Source organism: Acomys russatus, chromosome 21, assembly GCF_903995435.1.
Source record: "Acomys russatus chromosome 21, mAcoRus1.1, whole genome shotgun sequence".
NCBI lineage: Eukaryota > Metazoa > Chordata > Mammalia > Rodentia > Muridae > Acomys > Acomys russatus.
In genome coordinates, this window is record NC_067157.1 from 25,874,137 (window position 1) to 25,891,146 (window position 17,010).

At 43.2% G+C, this 17,010-nt stretch overlaps 1 protein-coding gene across 3 annotated transcripts in view; it reads right to left on the reverse strand.

The window, feature by feature from the left end:
• Soga3 (SOGA family member 3) overlaps window positions 1-17,010 on the reverse strand; it is a 46,080-nt gene continuing 29,070 nt past the window's right edge. Inside the window, exons 4-6 of one of the 3 annotated variants that reach the window (XM_051164031.1) lie at window positions 9,791-9,862; window positions 1,623-2,795; window positions 1-148 (exon numbers count right to left, since the gene is read on the reverse strand). In XM_051164031.1, coding sequence (XP_051019988.1) covers window positions 38-148; window positions 1,623-2,795; window positions 9,791-9,862 — 1,356 coding nt within the window. In that variant the 3' untranslated portion in view covers window positions 1-37. Of the gene's footprint in view, window positions 149-1,622; window positions 2,799-9,790; window positions 9,863-17,010 lie in introns of all 3 variants that reach the window. The other 2 variants (XM_051164032.1, XM_051164030.1) reach the window with 2 other exon arrangements.

Genomic DNA, 17,010 nt, shown 5'->3' on the forward strand with positions numbered 1-17,010 from the left:
CTGAAAACACTACAATGAATGGTAAATGATGAGAGACTTACAGTACAAAAAACAGTGTAAAAAGGAAGACAAGCTTAAATATTGTTGTGTACGAAAGTGATGAAAATAATACAAGGATGAGAATAAGTAAAATGATAGGCTGGAACATCTGGGGAGGCAAATGTGGAGACAAAGAGGAGACTCAGTTAATAACCACATTAAATCTTATAAACTCATCCAACCTAAACTGAAGACATCACCCCCTCCCCGCCCTTAGGCCTATATTTGCAAAATCTTCAAGTATTTTGTTATAAACAGCACTTTCTCTCACTCTGACCTCCCCCCCCACCCCCCCCACCCCCCCGCCCACATGCCCAAAGAGTGTATCTGAAAACATCACATGCTTGGTATTAAAAACAAAGAACAAAAACCTATAAAATGAAAACCAAAGCCAGTACCAAAACATATTAAATAGAAAAGGGTGAACTTTAATATCAAGAAAGCCAGCGGGTTCCATTGTAGCTCTTCCCCATAGCAAAGCACAGCAACATGCAAGCTAAGCCATGGAGCTGCAAGTCCCTTAGCTGTGGGACAACAGGCAATTCGTCTGATGTCACGAGTCTGCGCACAAACTGGGTTGTAAACATGGCTGTCTCGAGTATGTTCAAAGTCGTGCATGCTGTTGTACTTCAGTGGGTTCTCCAATGGATGCAGGGCATTGGGCTGCTGCAAGGGACAGGCAGGACTGCCTGTTTTGTTCCATAAAGACCTTGTATGTGGTTAACTTGGACAGAAAGCATTGATCTTTCAGTGGCCACCATACCTGGCCAACGCTGCTGAGTCCAATTCATCCACGGTGCCTCTACAACTCAGGAGGGAAATGTTGCTTTCCCCTGTGCTGGAATACTTGTTGTTATTTCTTTGAATTAGCATTACTTTAAAGCTGTGCTACAGACTTCTCACACTGGATCTCCACTAGTGAACTGACGGTAAAATAACCACCGTGCTACTTCAAGGAGGGTCCAGGGGCAGCTCGATTACCAGTTTGTGCATTTATCGGGAAGTATCAATCAATACTGCTTAATTTTTTAAAAATTTAGTAAGGTTCTCACTAACTAAATAGCTCTGGTGGCCTGTGACTGCAGAGACACACCTGCTTCTACTTCTCTCAAATGCTAGCATCTGAGTATGCACCATTACCCCTGGGTTGTTTAGTTGATTTTTATAAACTTAAGCTCAATTATTTGGAGCTTGTTCACAAACCTCAAATAAACACTTGAGGGTTCCTATTCAAGACCTTTATGCCAGCCAACCTGTTAGGGAAATATTGAAAAATGTTGACCTTTTAAAATGATAATGTGCATTAAAAATCCATTAGTCATTACACAAAATCCATTTGTGTTGTTGTTCAGTTTCCCCTTAAAAAAGAACAGGAATGAATAATCGTTAATGATCTGATGGGTTTCGGGAACCTCTGCCTGGTGAACACAGGTGCCTTTCTGGGTTGGAAGCCCAGCAAGTCTGTGAGATGGGCGTTCCCTAAGGTGGGCCTTGGAAGTCGGGATTGGAGATGCCCCACGAGGGACCTCAGCTCCGTGGGCCAGCCTAGCCATCGCCATGGCTCGCAAAAGGCAGAACTGTACCTGACTCACGGATATGGGCTCCTCGGCGCCGTGGTCATCTGCAGACTTGGGTACCTCCAGGCGGTCGATGAAGGTCTGTAGCTCCTTGCGAAAAGCCTTCATCTGCGCGTTGATGCGGTAGAGCAGCTCGTGCTCCCGGATGCGGCTGCCGTCGTCGTCCTCGTCCATCAGTCCGAACAGGTCCCCGTTGGCCACGTAGATGCGCGCCTCAGTGATGATGGTGCTCGTGTCTGCGATGAGCCTGTCGATGGTCTTTCCCAGGCGCTCCGCCTCGGAGCGGATGTCCTTCATCTGCTGCCGATCTGAGAAGCTCTTGGGCCAGGGCCCAGTTGTGGGGTAGAAGGAGCGGGTGGGTGTGAGGGAGCGGATGTTCCGCACCTCCTCAGAGTCGCTCTCGCCACCTATAGGCCCTTCGCGCTTACGATGCGGTGGCCGGGAGTCGTCGTCACTCTCTTTCTTGCCCGCGTCGCTCTCAGCGTCACTGTCGCGGGGGCTGCCACGGATCCCCAGGTGCGAGGCCAGGTCGTAGCGCTGCATGTTGGACATGAGCACGCGGTTCTCGTACTGCAGCTGCATGACCTTGCCGCTCAGCTCATTGATCTGCAGGCGCGCCGCCTTCAGCTCCTCCTGCAGGGCCTCTGTCTTAGCGCTGTCGTGGTGCCGCGAGCTGTCGTGGCCGCTGGACTTGTACTTGTATTTGTTGAGTTCAGCCGTGATGCGTTTGTTCTGCTCCTCCAGGTCTGCCACGTTCCTCCGCAGCAGCTCCGTCTCGTCTTCCACCAGCTGCAGGTGCTGCCGCAGCTCCGACAGGGATTCGCTCTGTTCCCTCATGAGGGGGTTGGTGGAGCCATTGAAGTCGTCTCCACGCAGGTCGTCCAGTTCCGCCTTCAGGCCTCGGTTCTCCACCTCCAGTTCCACGATTTTCCTGCCCAGGATGTTGGCCTCTTCCTCCACCAGCCGCAGCCGCAGCTTGAGCTCCGCCTCCCTGGTGCTGGGAGGTCCCCCTGCTTCTCCTTTGGGTAGAGGACTGTCCAGATCGCCGTAGAAGGATCTGTACTTTTGGAGTTCGTGCTCAAATCTGTCCTTTTCTTTATCAATCTTGGCCATTTTCTTTCTCATCAGGGCAGCTTCTTCTTTAACGAACTGCAACTGGCACTTGAGGTCCTCATTGTCCTCCTCATTAGGGGAAAAGTGGGAAAGGTCAAGTCATTTATTGAAAGCAGCCGAGAAAGGCATCAGCAAAAGTAATTTCTTTTCTTTGTAATTACCACTTAATGTCACATAGAGAGATGCGTGTTTTCCACATATCACTTACTTTCTTTGCCCAACTAGAAATTAAGGTAGTGTGTTCTGGAAACCGAAAGAAAAGAGGATAGGAAAAGTGAGAAACTTTGGCCACCACTATTCAGGGCTCTTTATGTGTGCTAACTGCTACCAACCATTTCAGGGTCCTCTCACCAGTGTTCTTTTTTACTTTGAATCCCCGCCCCCGTCCCATACATCAAACTGCCCTAAATGTAACACTTGTTTCCTCTAAGGAACAGGTAGTTACTTATACTCACTCACTGTGATTTATTGAGCGTGCTCGTGTGTGTGTGTGTGTGTGTGTGTGTGTGTGTGTGTGAACCAGGTGCCCTTCAGCTCTTTACAAAGATGACTTGACAGAATGAGGGTGTCAGACTTCCTGGTTCTGAGTGTTGGGTGACTTTTCAAGGCTACATAGTGGGAAAGAAACATGATAGTTACTTCACTTCTCTCTGAAACTATGGCTCCTGGGCACCGGTTGTTATGAACTGGAGTTGTTTCAAAGATGGTTGAGAAGGGAGGAACCATCCAGCAGGGTGAATCTGGCAGGCATTCCATTCAAATTGCCTTTGAAATAGGACACCCTGCCATCTGCTAAAATGGGTAGGATTGGCTTTGCCTGCTAAAAAGAAAACAATGGAAGAGACCTGGTGAAGGTCCTTTCACACATTCTTACTTCAACTAAATTGACAGTGTGGGGAAGAAATAGAAATCTCTCTTAAGAGGTGGATCTGGTGCGATCTTGCTGCTGCTTGGTTCAGACTGGAATGTGGCTTTTTGTGTAATAAGGTTAGAGCTGGGGCAGGAAGTGGAGTTGGGGGGAGTACGCGGTGTGTGTATATGTGTGTAATTCCCAGGCAGGCAGAGCCAGGGCAGACTCTAACAGACCTGGAAGAAAGCAGAAAGGAGACAGCAAGCTAGCTGGAAAGCAAGCAGGGAGACCACATGGAGAAACAGGGTGTTGGAGAAGTCAGGGTAAGTTTAGACAACTAGCAGAGAGACAGCCTCAGGAAAAGGCCAACAGCTTTAAATGAGAGAGAGGGGGAGAGAGAGAGAGAAACTCGCTCTACAGTCATAGGGGAGGGGAGTAGGGTGAAAGCGGGAGGGAGGGAGGAATGGGAGGATACAAGGGATGGGATAACAATTGAGATGTAATTTGAATAAATTAGTAAAATACATATTTTAAAAGCTGTCCTAGAAGTTCTCATTGTGTCTGTGGTGTTTTCAAGATTGGAGCCATAGGCTCACACTTGGTTTTCAAGGCCAGAACTATTTGGGAAGGGTTAAGAGGTGTGTCACTGGGAGCCAGCTTTGCAGTTTCAAAAGACTGAGGGTATTACCAGTGTAGTCTCTCTACCTTCTGTTTATGAATCAAGATGTGAGCATACAACTGACCCTGATGCCATGCCTTTGTCCTGCCATCATGAACTCTGACCTAAAACTCAATTAAATGCTTTCTTGTATAAGTTGTCTTGGCCATTTTTTATAATGGCAGTAGAAAAGTAACTAATACGGTGTCCAAGAATATTTATTCCAAAGACAATTTCTCAAAACTCACTTTGGGTTCCTTATATAGAGGAACAGATAGATTGGTAGATAGGCAAAGATAGATAGATTAGATAGATAGATAGATAGTTATAGGTGATAGATGATAGACAGATGATAGACAGATATATGATACATAGATAGTAGATAGATAGATGATGGATAGATAGATGATCAATAGATTAGATAGATAGATGATGGATAGATAGATAGATAGATAGATAGATAGATAGATAGATAGATGATAGGTAGTTTTTACAGTGTAGGGGATGGAACCCAGAGCCTGGCACATGCTTTGAAAGCATTCTCCCAACAAACAACGTCCTTAGTCCTTCTTTTAAAGATTGAAATAAACATCTCTTCTTTACTCAGATTTATGAGACTCTGGAGCTTGAGCTGTATTCTGATAAAGAACTAGGGAGGATGGGTTTCTGCTAGAGAGGCTCAGGAAACAATGGCGGAGAGCCTCTTGCCCTCCTAACTACTAATGGGAGAAGGAAGAGTTAGAGAGCTGCTAGCGGTGCAGATGCTGAACACCACATTCCGCCTCTTTTTAGATCCTCACTCCAGTCATAAGAGAGGCGGTATCTACAATCCCTTTACAGATGAGAAGGCTTATCATTGGCAGAACACAGGTTAGTAGGTGGCAGAGCAGAGTCTGTATTCAGGTTGATCGCGAACCTGTTATTATTTGAGCTGCTTCTGGAACAGAAGCACAAATAAGGAAACTAGGGCAGTGGAGCAAAGTTGAAGAACTAGGATGTCTGTCCTTCTATTCCTGAAAAGCCATGATTGTGCACAGAGGGGAGCAGAGAGAGCCAAGGCAAAATTACTTTCAGTAATACACAGAGTGAAGGCTAAAATGATATATCACAGAGAGCTTCCATGTGAGATTCCACTCCACAAGGAAGAGAGAAGCCACCAGGCAGGAGAGTCTTGAGATCAAGGGCACCTTACAGTGTTGTTAACGACAACAACCAGAGATGAAAAAAATAACCCCAAGGTTCTGAACTATGCAGGGTCTTAGTAGATTCTACTGATGACTTCAGGGACAGACAGAACAAAGAGGAACATACTCTGGGAGAAGAATATGGGTTTAGGTTATTTATTATGCACTGACTTTGTGGGTTAGCATTGAATGGAGACTATATAAACATTTAGCAACAGGCATGTGGAATCTCAGGGCTGAGATCATAAACATTTATGCTCTGAGACCCAGTGAAAGCTATTTTTGAACTGACTGAAAGATGTAAGAACAAGATGTCTCGATGCGATGGCTGAAACTATTGTAACAGTTACAGCGGCAACCAAACAGGAGTAGAAAAGAAGGGCACAAGCATAAGAAATGCTCAAGGGTTTGGCTGGCCATGTTGGCCAAACATCAGAAAGCATATCTAAGGAGTCAACATCAAATATGCTCTCACATAGGTAAGTTTATTTGGAAAGTGCAATTAGATGAGACTGAGATGAAGGAGAGATACACTTGTTTTTGTTATGATCTCCAGTGTGGGATTGGAATGGTCTTGTGAGAACAGGTGAGGCTAATCTACTAGAAGACAAACCACCTCTTGTGGGAGCTTGATTGTTGCCAGCTGAAAAGATCCCATGAACAGACTCTGGGAGGAGATATATAAATGAGCTCAAAACTAGAGGTAGGCCTTTGGAGACTTGGGATAGTTTTGGCTGTTCTTTGCTCCACTTTGAGATGCTCCTAGAGAGAACTGCTTGAGGAAAGGCTTTGGGGCTCTAGCTCCTGCTGAGGTTCTGGGTTCTGGTTACTCCAGGTTCCAGTAGAAAAAATCCTGCTGATTATGCCAGGAGAATTGTTCCTCAGAACTGATATCCTTATGGTCTTGTTATTGTATTCTTTAATCCTCTTTTCCTATTGTTTAAATTAGGCAGGTTAACTGACGTACGTTTGGTTAATAAATTTGCAATAAAGTATATTTGCCAAGAAAAAAGTAGCCTACACTGAGTAGCTGAGTAGAGTGACCTACATGGTAGAAAACTATATTTTCTATTACAGGAAAAGCTTCCTTATATTGACCTACAATGTGGCTTTCATCTAATTGGCACAACATTGGGTGTGATGCACACCACAGAATGGAGCGGAATAATTCTGCACTTGGCTGTGCCAAGCACACCAAAGATAGAAGCATGACCCGATTCGTATGCACACCTGCTCTCCCACCCAAAGGGAGAAAAGCACATGTATGTCTTGGAGATAGTCTTCACTTTTAAAGTCTTTAAAAGTCTTAAAAAAAAAAAAAAAGATGTAGCAAGAGGAGTTGGGCACAGGAATTCGTTTGTTTATCCAAGGCTAAGGTCTTCTCAAGATGCAAAATGTGCTCGCTTATGTAACTCGGTGGGTTTGAGAGCTCTGTGTGCCAAGGAGCTTTCTGTGTCTTATCTTACAACTGACTTACAGGCTACACTCAAAACTTGGCATAAAAAAAAAAAAAATCCGAGTGTAATTATGAAAAAAAAAAAAAAAAGACTCACAGAAACTTGTTCTGTCCAGTGTAATTGAGTGGTAAAATATTTGCTTCTCTTTCCTATATAAAAAGGAGGCAAGAAAACTCAAAATTGACTGCTCTCCATTTCCATTCAATATTATTTCTCAGTGAATAGAGACAGCCTGCTGCTGGGGGAAGGCACAGGGAATAAAAGAAAGGATATAAAGCAGTTTCACAAAATGAGATATAAAACTTAAACAGATCATAGTAGGTTAGGTCACATGACATGGCCGTGACTGTAGATTCCAATATAAAGTATGCTGACAATTTCTATTTAACCTAGAAAATAAAGCAATATTATTTGTAAGTGGTGAGCATGCCACGTATAGGATGCTACACACAGATAATTCAAGGTGGAATAAGATGTCTCTGTTTACAAAATGCCCTCGATAGGACAGATCAATTTATAACAAGAATTACAAGATAAAAATTGGTTGCTTATAGTAACATAGGTATGTGGATCAATAGTCTTTAACTTTGACTTAACAACTAAGTCATTTTCTCATTGTTTAAAAATGGAATTATTTTTTAACTGTCAGCTTCCACCCCAGAGGGTCTCAATCATCTTCCTAAGATAGGTTCATGAAATGTGATAGCAGCTTGAAAATCTACATTGGAAATGACAGTAGAAGCATGAATACCACAGCACTACACTTTTATATTTCCCAGGAAGCTAATATCCAGAAATCCAAAGTTAGTGGACTGCAAGGCATCTTGACTTTTGTATGGTACCAAGTTGTGCTGAGAAAGTGATGAAAGCATTGATGTTTATCAACCAGGAACATAGGTAGGGATGGACTCCAGAGATGAAGCCACTTTAACAAAATAAGTGTAGTATATGATAAAGCAAGCTTTACAAGACAAATTAGTGGCTAAGGCTGATCCATGGTTTTAAGATGGGAAGCATATAGCACCTTTTGGTCATAGGAAACAGGAAGGAGGAGGATTTGTGGCAGCACGTGAACTGTCCACAGGAGAAAATCTGCAAGTGTTGTCCTGTAAGCATCAGGAAGAAAACCAACCCCAAACAGGGCAGAAAGAGAGAGTAAAGGGGAAAACAGTACTTTTCTCCCCCCTTTTAAAAAGATTTATTTATTATTATATGCAGTGCTCTGCCTGCATGTACACCTGCATGCCAGGAGAGGGCGTCAGATCACATTATAGATGGTCTTGGGCCACCTTTTGCTTTCTGGGAATTGAGCTCAAGACCTTTGGAAGAGCAGCCAGTACTCCTAACCTCTGAGCCATCTCTCCAGCCCCCAAAGCAGTGCATTCTTAACATGCTACACTTTAAGGAAAGGATGTAGATAACTTGTGTCAAAGTTTTATGCAAGCACCATTACTTTACTTACACTTAGGTAAAGATAAAACTTTCAAATAAGAATTGTAAAAAATGTACACATTCATACTACACATCCCAACCTGCTCACATAAAGTCAGCGTCTGGCTAAGTGCTTGGGGAACACCATGATGCCACTTCTGTCTGGAACATTTACCTACTTTTCTGTTTTAAAACCTAACACACTCATTAGGTCATTCTAGTATTAGAGCCAGTTTTTATTTCTAACTTGTTTTTGAATTGCTGTTGTTGTTGTTTTTAGCTAGAGTCCAAAATGATGAGTTTCATTACGACATGGTCATCACAGTTGACCCCCCCCCCCCAATCTCTCCATTTCCCTTTCTCACTGACCTCTTCCTCTAGGCATAGTTTGCTTTTTTTCCTTTCATGCCACATAATTATGCAATTAAATTAAATCAGTGTTCCACATTTCAGAAACATTATGTAATACTAATAGACTAGGAACTAGACTCCCTGGTAGGCAGATAAGGAGCGGAACCATGCTAAGAAATAAAGGTGGCAAGTTTTCAAACAGGCACCGTCTTCCTCCACCTCCTGACTTGAGACAAAAGCCTGGGAGCTTAAAACACCTTGCTGACCTTTGTCTCTACCAGCAGGCCCCATACTGATGGACTGGCTAAGAAAGTTCATGGCTAGATCAGGACAGTTGCTGCCTAGCCAACAACCCTAAATTACGGGAGAAAAATTCTTCAGTGGCTTTTAAACCTGCCTCAAGAGGAAATTGAGTCTTTGAAATTTCCAACCCCCGCCTCCTGTGCTTGGGTCTTCTTCTCTGGGTGACTGCTGCAAGCATGAGTTCTGCCCTTTCTTCAACTGCTGGTTTTCTTTGGTGCCTGAGGTTTCTCCCCTGCTGCCTGCTGCACTCTAGACTTTTCCTGCCATGTAACTGGTTAACTGGCAGAGAGAATGAATCTGATACATCAATACTAGTTTATTTCCTTCTTGTTCGAATGTTCTCGAGCCCATGTTAAGTGAATTCCTTAAGCTTTATCTGGACTGCTTTCTTTAATTCCTTTTCTCTCCGCAGTCACTGGTGCCAAGAATGACATCATTGCCAGCCTCTCTCACCCTTCTGTGGTCCCTTCCTGCAGCCTCATTCATCTCTTTATGCTGCAGAGGGTGTAGGCGCTGCCATTCCAGCGACTTCATTAATTTACGAGAGAATGAGGTTAGCACTCCGGTACAGTTTTTCAAATGAGGCAGGGAAGCGCCCAGTGATGTGTTGCTGTGGGCTCTCTGTGTAAAAGCTCTTGTGGTAGAGATTGCTAGAGCCTGCTCCATCAGCAAGCATTCTGAGCACACTTTACCGCCCGAGTCTACAGCTACATAATTGGTGTGTTTCACATAAGCCCGTTTAACCATTATGTCTAACTAGACGCAGCTTAGTAACATGTACATCTGGAGCTGCTTGACGTAGGCTTTAAATTTTTATTTTGACATACCTCTGTGGGCGTCTGCTGAGCCTTTTTCTCAGACTTTGGCAAATCTTTACTTCCTCTTCTCTTTAAGGATAACTGAAACAAAGCAAGAACAGGATGAGCTTGGCAAATTGCAGCTTTTAACTCAATCTGTTTTTAAGTGCCCTAAGCACCAAGACAAACAAATGAGTTCCCAAAGAGGGAAGAACTCCCAAGTCAGACTGATTCAGACAGCAATCTTACTGGAAACAGAGATGTAAATCACATTAGAATGTCACTAGCAATTAGCCGTGTGCTGTGAAATGCAGAAAAACAATGCAAAGTACAGATCAGTGACTCAGCATGCTACAGAACTCACACTAGGCAAGTGCCTGCTAGCATTCTTCATCAATAAGGGGGAGGGGGGGAGAGATAGGTTAGGTTTCAACAGCTCACCAAGCCATTTCCAGTGGACTCCTGTAGAATTTACAGAACTTCATCTTTTTACCACACACCCCTTCAAACAAATGCCCGTAGGATGCAATGGGAAGAGATGGGTGGTGAGAAGAGAAGAATTCTCCATCTCAAGGAGTACGTGGCCTGGGAGCCTCAGGAATGTGGACTTTTCCAAGAGTGGCTTGGAATCTGAATAGTTACATAAAGTCTCCCATATTTGATGGCCTGGTTGAAATTGAAATTCAAGCAAACACTCACAAAATACTAACCAGTGCCCATGTCCTGGATCAGCACTCCATAATCACTGATGCTCACTTCCACTCTAATATGGTAAGAATGGCCTGTGTAAATGCTAATTACTCACATGTGATTATCTACTATATGCCACTAGATAGTGAGCTACAGAATCAAAGTTCAATTACATACCACACACACCACCAGAGGCTCAAATTAGATAAGGGAGAGAGGAAGCCAATAATTATATTGTGGAAAATGCAATGTTTTGGGCTTTAGGAAGCATAGACTTTTTTTTCTTAGCGCAGCATTGCCTCCATGACAAAAATGGTTGCAACTTGGCAGAGGGTGGAAAATATTTGCTAAAAAAAAAGTGAAACTGTAAGTTCTAAAGCCCCGAAGAAGAATGGGAGTAGAGAGAAAGAGACAATAGAGACAGAAATAACTTCTCAAATCAGGAAGCTTTGTGTGAATATAAAGAACTGAAAGCTAAGTCCTTCATGTGAACATTTCTCATACTACCCAGGGGTAAAGGAAGGCGTACATTTTCTGTACAGAAGGTGGGGGGAATATATGGCTGTAACTGCTTTTTATTCACGATGAAATTCAGACTACAGAGGCCAATGAGTACTGTGTTGTTATTCTCTTGTAATTCTTTAGAGAAAGTAAACTAAGTTGCTTATATAATGATAGTTTCCCAATTAAAAAGACTACAACTCCCAGCTTCTCTTGTAGCCAGGCAGTTCTGGAAGGGAGGGACTACAGGAAGAAATGACTGCAATCTTTTTTTGCCCCTACAAAGGGTAGTAGCCATCTTTTTTCCTTCAGGCATTCTCAGTGACTCATGTGGGTGAAATTGTGCTCTTTGCCTTGTCTGCCAGTGAACACAGTTCCGCCTGTCTCTGGAGCTGACACTTCTAACTTTCTTTCCTCAGTCTCCTTTAAGCCATCTCAGAAGCCTAACACACTGTGCCAAAACCCTGGATGGAACATCATAGACCATGAATGGACAAAGCCCCCTGACTCTCCTATGTGCATTGGCTCTACGCCAGGCCACCAGTTTCTCTCAGGCGGCCATTTCCGTTCACTCTCTAGCTCCACCCTTTTCTCCTTTCACTTCCCTGTCTTGTCTCCCCAAGACTCAGTTTGACCTTCTAGGTGGGAGGCTAAGCTCCATTCAAGAAAATATGTATGCAACATACCCCCAAATGCCAGGACAAAGTAATCTGTAGGACCTAACTCCATGGTAACCTAGTTAGGTCTGGGGCCTCATGGGAGCCCCCCTCTACCTAGACTTGAGATTTCTTCAGTTGAAGGCACTGGAGAGTTTCTATTGGCTGTGACAAAATTTGCCCAAGAATCCCAGAATTTTTCCACAGGGATAAATTACGAAATCTTATAAAATCTATTAACTTATTATAAACTATTAAAAGTAATTAAGGTATACAAATTAATGATAAGTCACCTTATAAATGATCAAATTCTTTAATGTGCCTCAGAACCATGTTTGTAGCCATGCTAAGTACATTTACATAGACAAGCTTAGAGGAAGAGACCAATTTATATCTACCATTATATAGTTTTCTATATGCTATTAAAGTTAAACCTAAAACAAATCATTCAAAAACTAGTTTACGGTAAACTCACAGTTTGTTTAATGGAAAATAAGATTCAAAATCAGATACATTTAAAAAAGCTGGTTATGAAAAGTTAAATGCTTGAGTAAACTGGGTTAAATTTACATATACCAGCATGGCGGGATGTCCCCAGGCCCAAATATTTCCTTTGGAAGGATTGATCCCATCCGTGTAAGTTGCATGCTAGCTTCATTATAGAATCAGGATGTATGGGAAATAAGACCTACCAGAAGTCTGCTGCTGTTGCCCCCAGCCCTGTGTGCCTGAGATGCTCCTACTCTCTAGACCAGACCAGGAAAACCTCCTTCTTAGCTACCGGAAAGATGATGAATTACTCCTCATGTCTCACGTGATAGGGGGAAGGGACTTGCCCAGTGCAACATCTCAGTCTTTGCACCCATACTCTAAATGTCTCAACAAGGAGGACACTAGCAATTACTCGGTCTTCAATGCCCCCTGAACTGAAAATGCTGTGAATAAGGGAGACGTCGACTTGTTCTGACCGCCTACCTGGCATGGGACCTGTCTGTATGCTAGTTCAATTGTCCTCTACCATAGCGTTCAATTCTTCCTCTTAGACAAAGCTAATTTCAGGGTCCATACCCTAACCATCAATGTTCCCTGACTAAAGGGGCTGCCAGATACTCTGTCTTCAAACTCATAGCTTTGGAAAGTCATTCAGAATATACAAGCAGTATCTTTGGAACTTCGCTAGACAATCCTAAAAAAAAAAAAAAAAAAAAAAAAAAAAAGACTCAATAGAATTCTATTTCTCTTTCCAGTTATCAATTAGATGCTCACTTTAACCAACTTCTTTTACAAAATTTCCATTTGCTTGCTCCTTATACAGGACTCGGATGTACTCAAACAGCTATTTACTTTCTTCTTATACAGAAGTCTGGGGTGTCGCCCAGCCAGCTCCCAGTGGGATTTAACCTTCTGTTAACTTTTATATTTACCCTTCTATTGACTTATGTTAAACTTGATGTTACTTTGTCTCTTTGTCCCTACAAAATTGTACAGTTACTACCTCCTGATGTTCTAGATCTTTGCCGTCTGTTAAGTTTTGTCATGACCCCTTAGATAGCGCCCCCCTCAGAAGCACTCAAACTGCTGCCACCCCCAACCACTGTCAACTTATGCCTGCTTGAAGCAGTTAGAGAGATTGGCACCCCAAACTTCTGAAAGCAGTTGGGTGACTAATGAACCATGGGTCACTCAACTTAACCCTCTTCTCTTCTTGCCACTCTGCATTGTTTTCAGGACTCAGAATTTAAACAGCTGGACTGGATTCTTCTTTGAATCAGTTAACTTCTCTGTCTCACCAGCTCTCGGAGAAAATCCCTGGAGAAATCTCAGACCAGCTTAGCATCAGTCAGGACCAGCTCAAGTCTTTGGTTTCTGTAGAACTCCAAATTTTAAACAGACTAGGCCTGAATACTGCTAAAGATTGGATTTGTGCCCTCCTCTGCAAACAAGACTTTCCCTATAGTAGTACATCCTATCTGGTTAGAGATGGGGCCCTAGACACAGGAACATACAAAAAAATTCAACCACAAACCTCCTCCTATGTATGGGCTTCTGGTTCTCTCCCAGTCTGGAACCCTCTCGTTGATGTCTTCTTCCCTCCCTGCCCTGTCTTTTAAATGTTTTGCTTACTGAACTTCACCCGATGACCAATCAAAATGTTCCACATAAGCGCTCCCAACGGTTCCCACCCAACAGCAGGTCAATTCTTTTTATTTGTCCCCTGATGCATCTGCAACAGGACCTTTTATCATTGTGGAAAAACTAGCCGCAGGGGACCTTCAGCCTTCACCTCAGACCAGATACACTTCTTTACTTTACATTAGCCTTCTGTATTCCTCCTATTCCTTTCCTTTAATGCTACCCAGCTCCCTGTTGCTTCTGCCAGGGTATTTTGGTGGTGCAGTCCTAGCAGTGGGACTAGTCACTGTCTCTATGAGTCAACTCTGCACCTACTTCCTCTCATAGACTCATTCCACCTCCACCCCTCCATTTCCCTCCACCTTCCCGGGAGTCTGTTTTACTCTGTAACCAAACCATCTGCTTACAGATAGTTTTTAAAAAGTCTTTCCAGAAATGCAGGATGGCATGGTCCGTTGAAGCCAGTCAAGTCCTCCCTCCCCCTACATGACCAAAGGACCCTTCGCTCTTCAAGAGACACAGAACTACCCCTGCCAACTGTGACCATCCACAGCAGGAAACAACTTAAGGAAGAGCCTATGCCCCATTATTTATATCTCCATTTTTCTATATCCTCTAAGATTTTGAAATGATAGCCTCCTGCTAAAAGACTATACTTCCCAGCTTCCTTTGAGGCCAGGCAAAGCAACCCCAGGAAAGAGAACTGTGAGAGAAAGCGTGATTCAGTCATTTCCACCCCTATAAAGGGTTGCTTCCATCTTTTCCCTTGGGCGTTAACTGCATTCCTGGTGTGAAGCATTCTCACCTACACTTGTCTGCCAGTGAACATGGTCCCACCCATCTAAGGTCAGAGGCCTCTGTTTTCCTGCCTTCCATCTCTTTTAAGCCATCTCAGCAACCTTCTTAGAATAGCAAGCTGTGATTGTTGACTCACCAGTTGGCAAGAAACAGTCCCGAGAATACCAAGAATATAGGGGGCTGATTAGAAAATCTGGAACATTCCACATAGAGGCTATCTAAAGGCAGCCTGAATTTCTTTTCACTGAATAGTTATTGAATGTTTTTTATAAAGAACTTATTTATTGAAAAGCTCTACAAAGAAGTTGTTCTATTATTGCTTACGGCTCACGTCTTAAACCACCTGTGCCACAGAACTAATAAAAAAACAATGCTATCACCATTCTTTGAACAGTTCCTGGTTTGCTTGCCATGGTCAGTTCAGTGGGCAATTCAGTAGTGCCACAAAAGCATTGATAATGTGAAAAGATGATTAGCTGGCCTTGATTGCAACTCAATTGGCGACATTCTACATGAACCTCAGCTAATCTCCTTGAAGATGCTGAACCAATAACTTAGCAAAATAGAGAAACAAAAATTTCCCCATGTATGGTCACTAAAACAGCATCACTAATGCCACCTGAAAGCAGTTAGAAAAGTGACTTCCTGAGACCCATCCTAGGTCCAGTGAGTCAGGGACCCTGAGGCTGGTCTACAGTTTGGTAACGTCTGTAGGCTTTTCCTCTTCTATTTTGCGCCTTGTGACAGAGTTTCTTCCACTATGTAGCTCAAGCTAGCCAAAACCAGTAAACCCCTTGCTTCATCTTCCCGACTGCCCATGTTACAGACAGAGGCAGCACAATCAGCCTCAGCCAGTGATTTTGATGTTATGTCTGCCTTGGTCTAAAGTTACTGCTAGTGCACCAATAAGACTGCCTAAGCCTGACATCTTAAACCGCTTCCCAGGACAATCGAGGTGGAAGGAAAGATCTTATTCTTGCATTTTATATTTATCCTTTATATGCATATCTTACATGTCTTTCCAGGCATGCACCAGCCACATTCCAGCCTCAAGTATCCCCACCTTCATAAATTAATGTGAAAAAAAAAAAAAAAAAACCCAAGTAGCAAGTTGGTATGTAGCAGAATCGTATTCTGGCACAACTCTGTGGTCCCTGGTTGTTACCAATTAGATCACAGAGGAGAAAGGAGTAATCCAGTTTGTGAGTACACATAGTGGGGAATCTAGGGATGACCTCAAGAATGAAGGAATATGTCTTATATTGAATCTGATACATAAGTAGTCAGGAGATGATAGGCAGAGGGGAAAAAAGAAGAGAGAAGAAATGGTAAAGCCTTTATGTAAAATTAAAATCTATTTCTGAGAAACAAATTTAGTATTGGTGTGGCAGAAAAGGAGGAGAAGTGTGAACGGAGATTCTCAGTGACCTAAGGCAGATCTGGCAAGATGTGAAATAAGGTCTGGGCTTTATCTCATTCATGCCAAACGATTGCATTAATTAGAAGCAGGGCAGCTTTTACAAAAAAAAAAAAAAAAAAAAAAAAAAAAAGTGTCATTAACTGTCACAGTTCAGAAATACAAAGAAGTACAGATGGTAATCCACATGGCCTCAAGATTAAGGGCAGATGTGCGAGTTAGGAGAGAAAAACACGTCCCAGTTCTGAAAATATTGTTTGTTCTTTGTGTCTCACTCGTTTCACATGTATAGTGTGATGTTTAGTTTTAATTGTCAACCTGAAACAGTCTAGAGTCATCTGGGGAAGGGAGCATCAATGGCGGATGGTCTAAGTTAGGTTGGCCTGTGGTCATGCCCACGGTGGGGAGACCTCGATGATGTTAATAGGGCTTGGTAAGTCTGCCCGGCCTGTGTTGGCACTATTCTGTAGGCAGTAAGCTTTGAGCTGGATGGGTGGAGTGAAGGACCGCAGGCCCAAGCCTGCAAGCATCCATTCTCTCCCTGCTCTTGTCTGTGCTCGCTTCCAGCTGCTTCAAGCTCCTGTTGTCTTGACTTCCCCCACAGTGCCAGGCATGCTGTAACTCGGAACCGTGAACTAAAATAAGCCCTTTTGTCCCATAGGTTGTCTTTGCCAGCTTCAAGAAATACTGTAAGCAAATCTTACTGTAGTATTTTTTTCTTCTTAAGTGGGTTGTATTGATTAAAAATTAGATGAAATTATATAAAACACTAAACAGAGTTATCTAAAGGCAACAAATGAATAACACATGAAAACCAGAAATATGGAAGGAGCTGTTATTCTAGAACAGAAGGATTTTACAAAGTTATCCAGAAAGCTTGACTAAGCTGCCTAAACAGCAAGAAGAAAGGCATAGTGTATCTGGAATCGTATTAACTTCAGAGGGGAAACAATGGAGGGAGGGACCCTGAAAAGATGGGATAGAAGAAAACAATGAACAGGTGACTCTGCTATCCGAGCTGAGGAATTTACACTGTGTCTTATAGGCAATGTTAA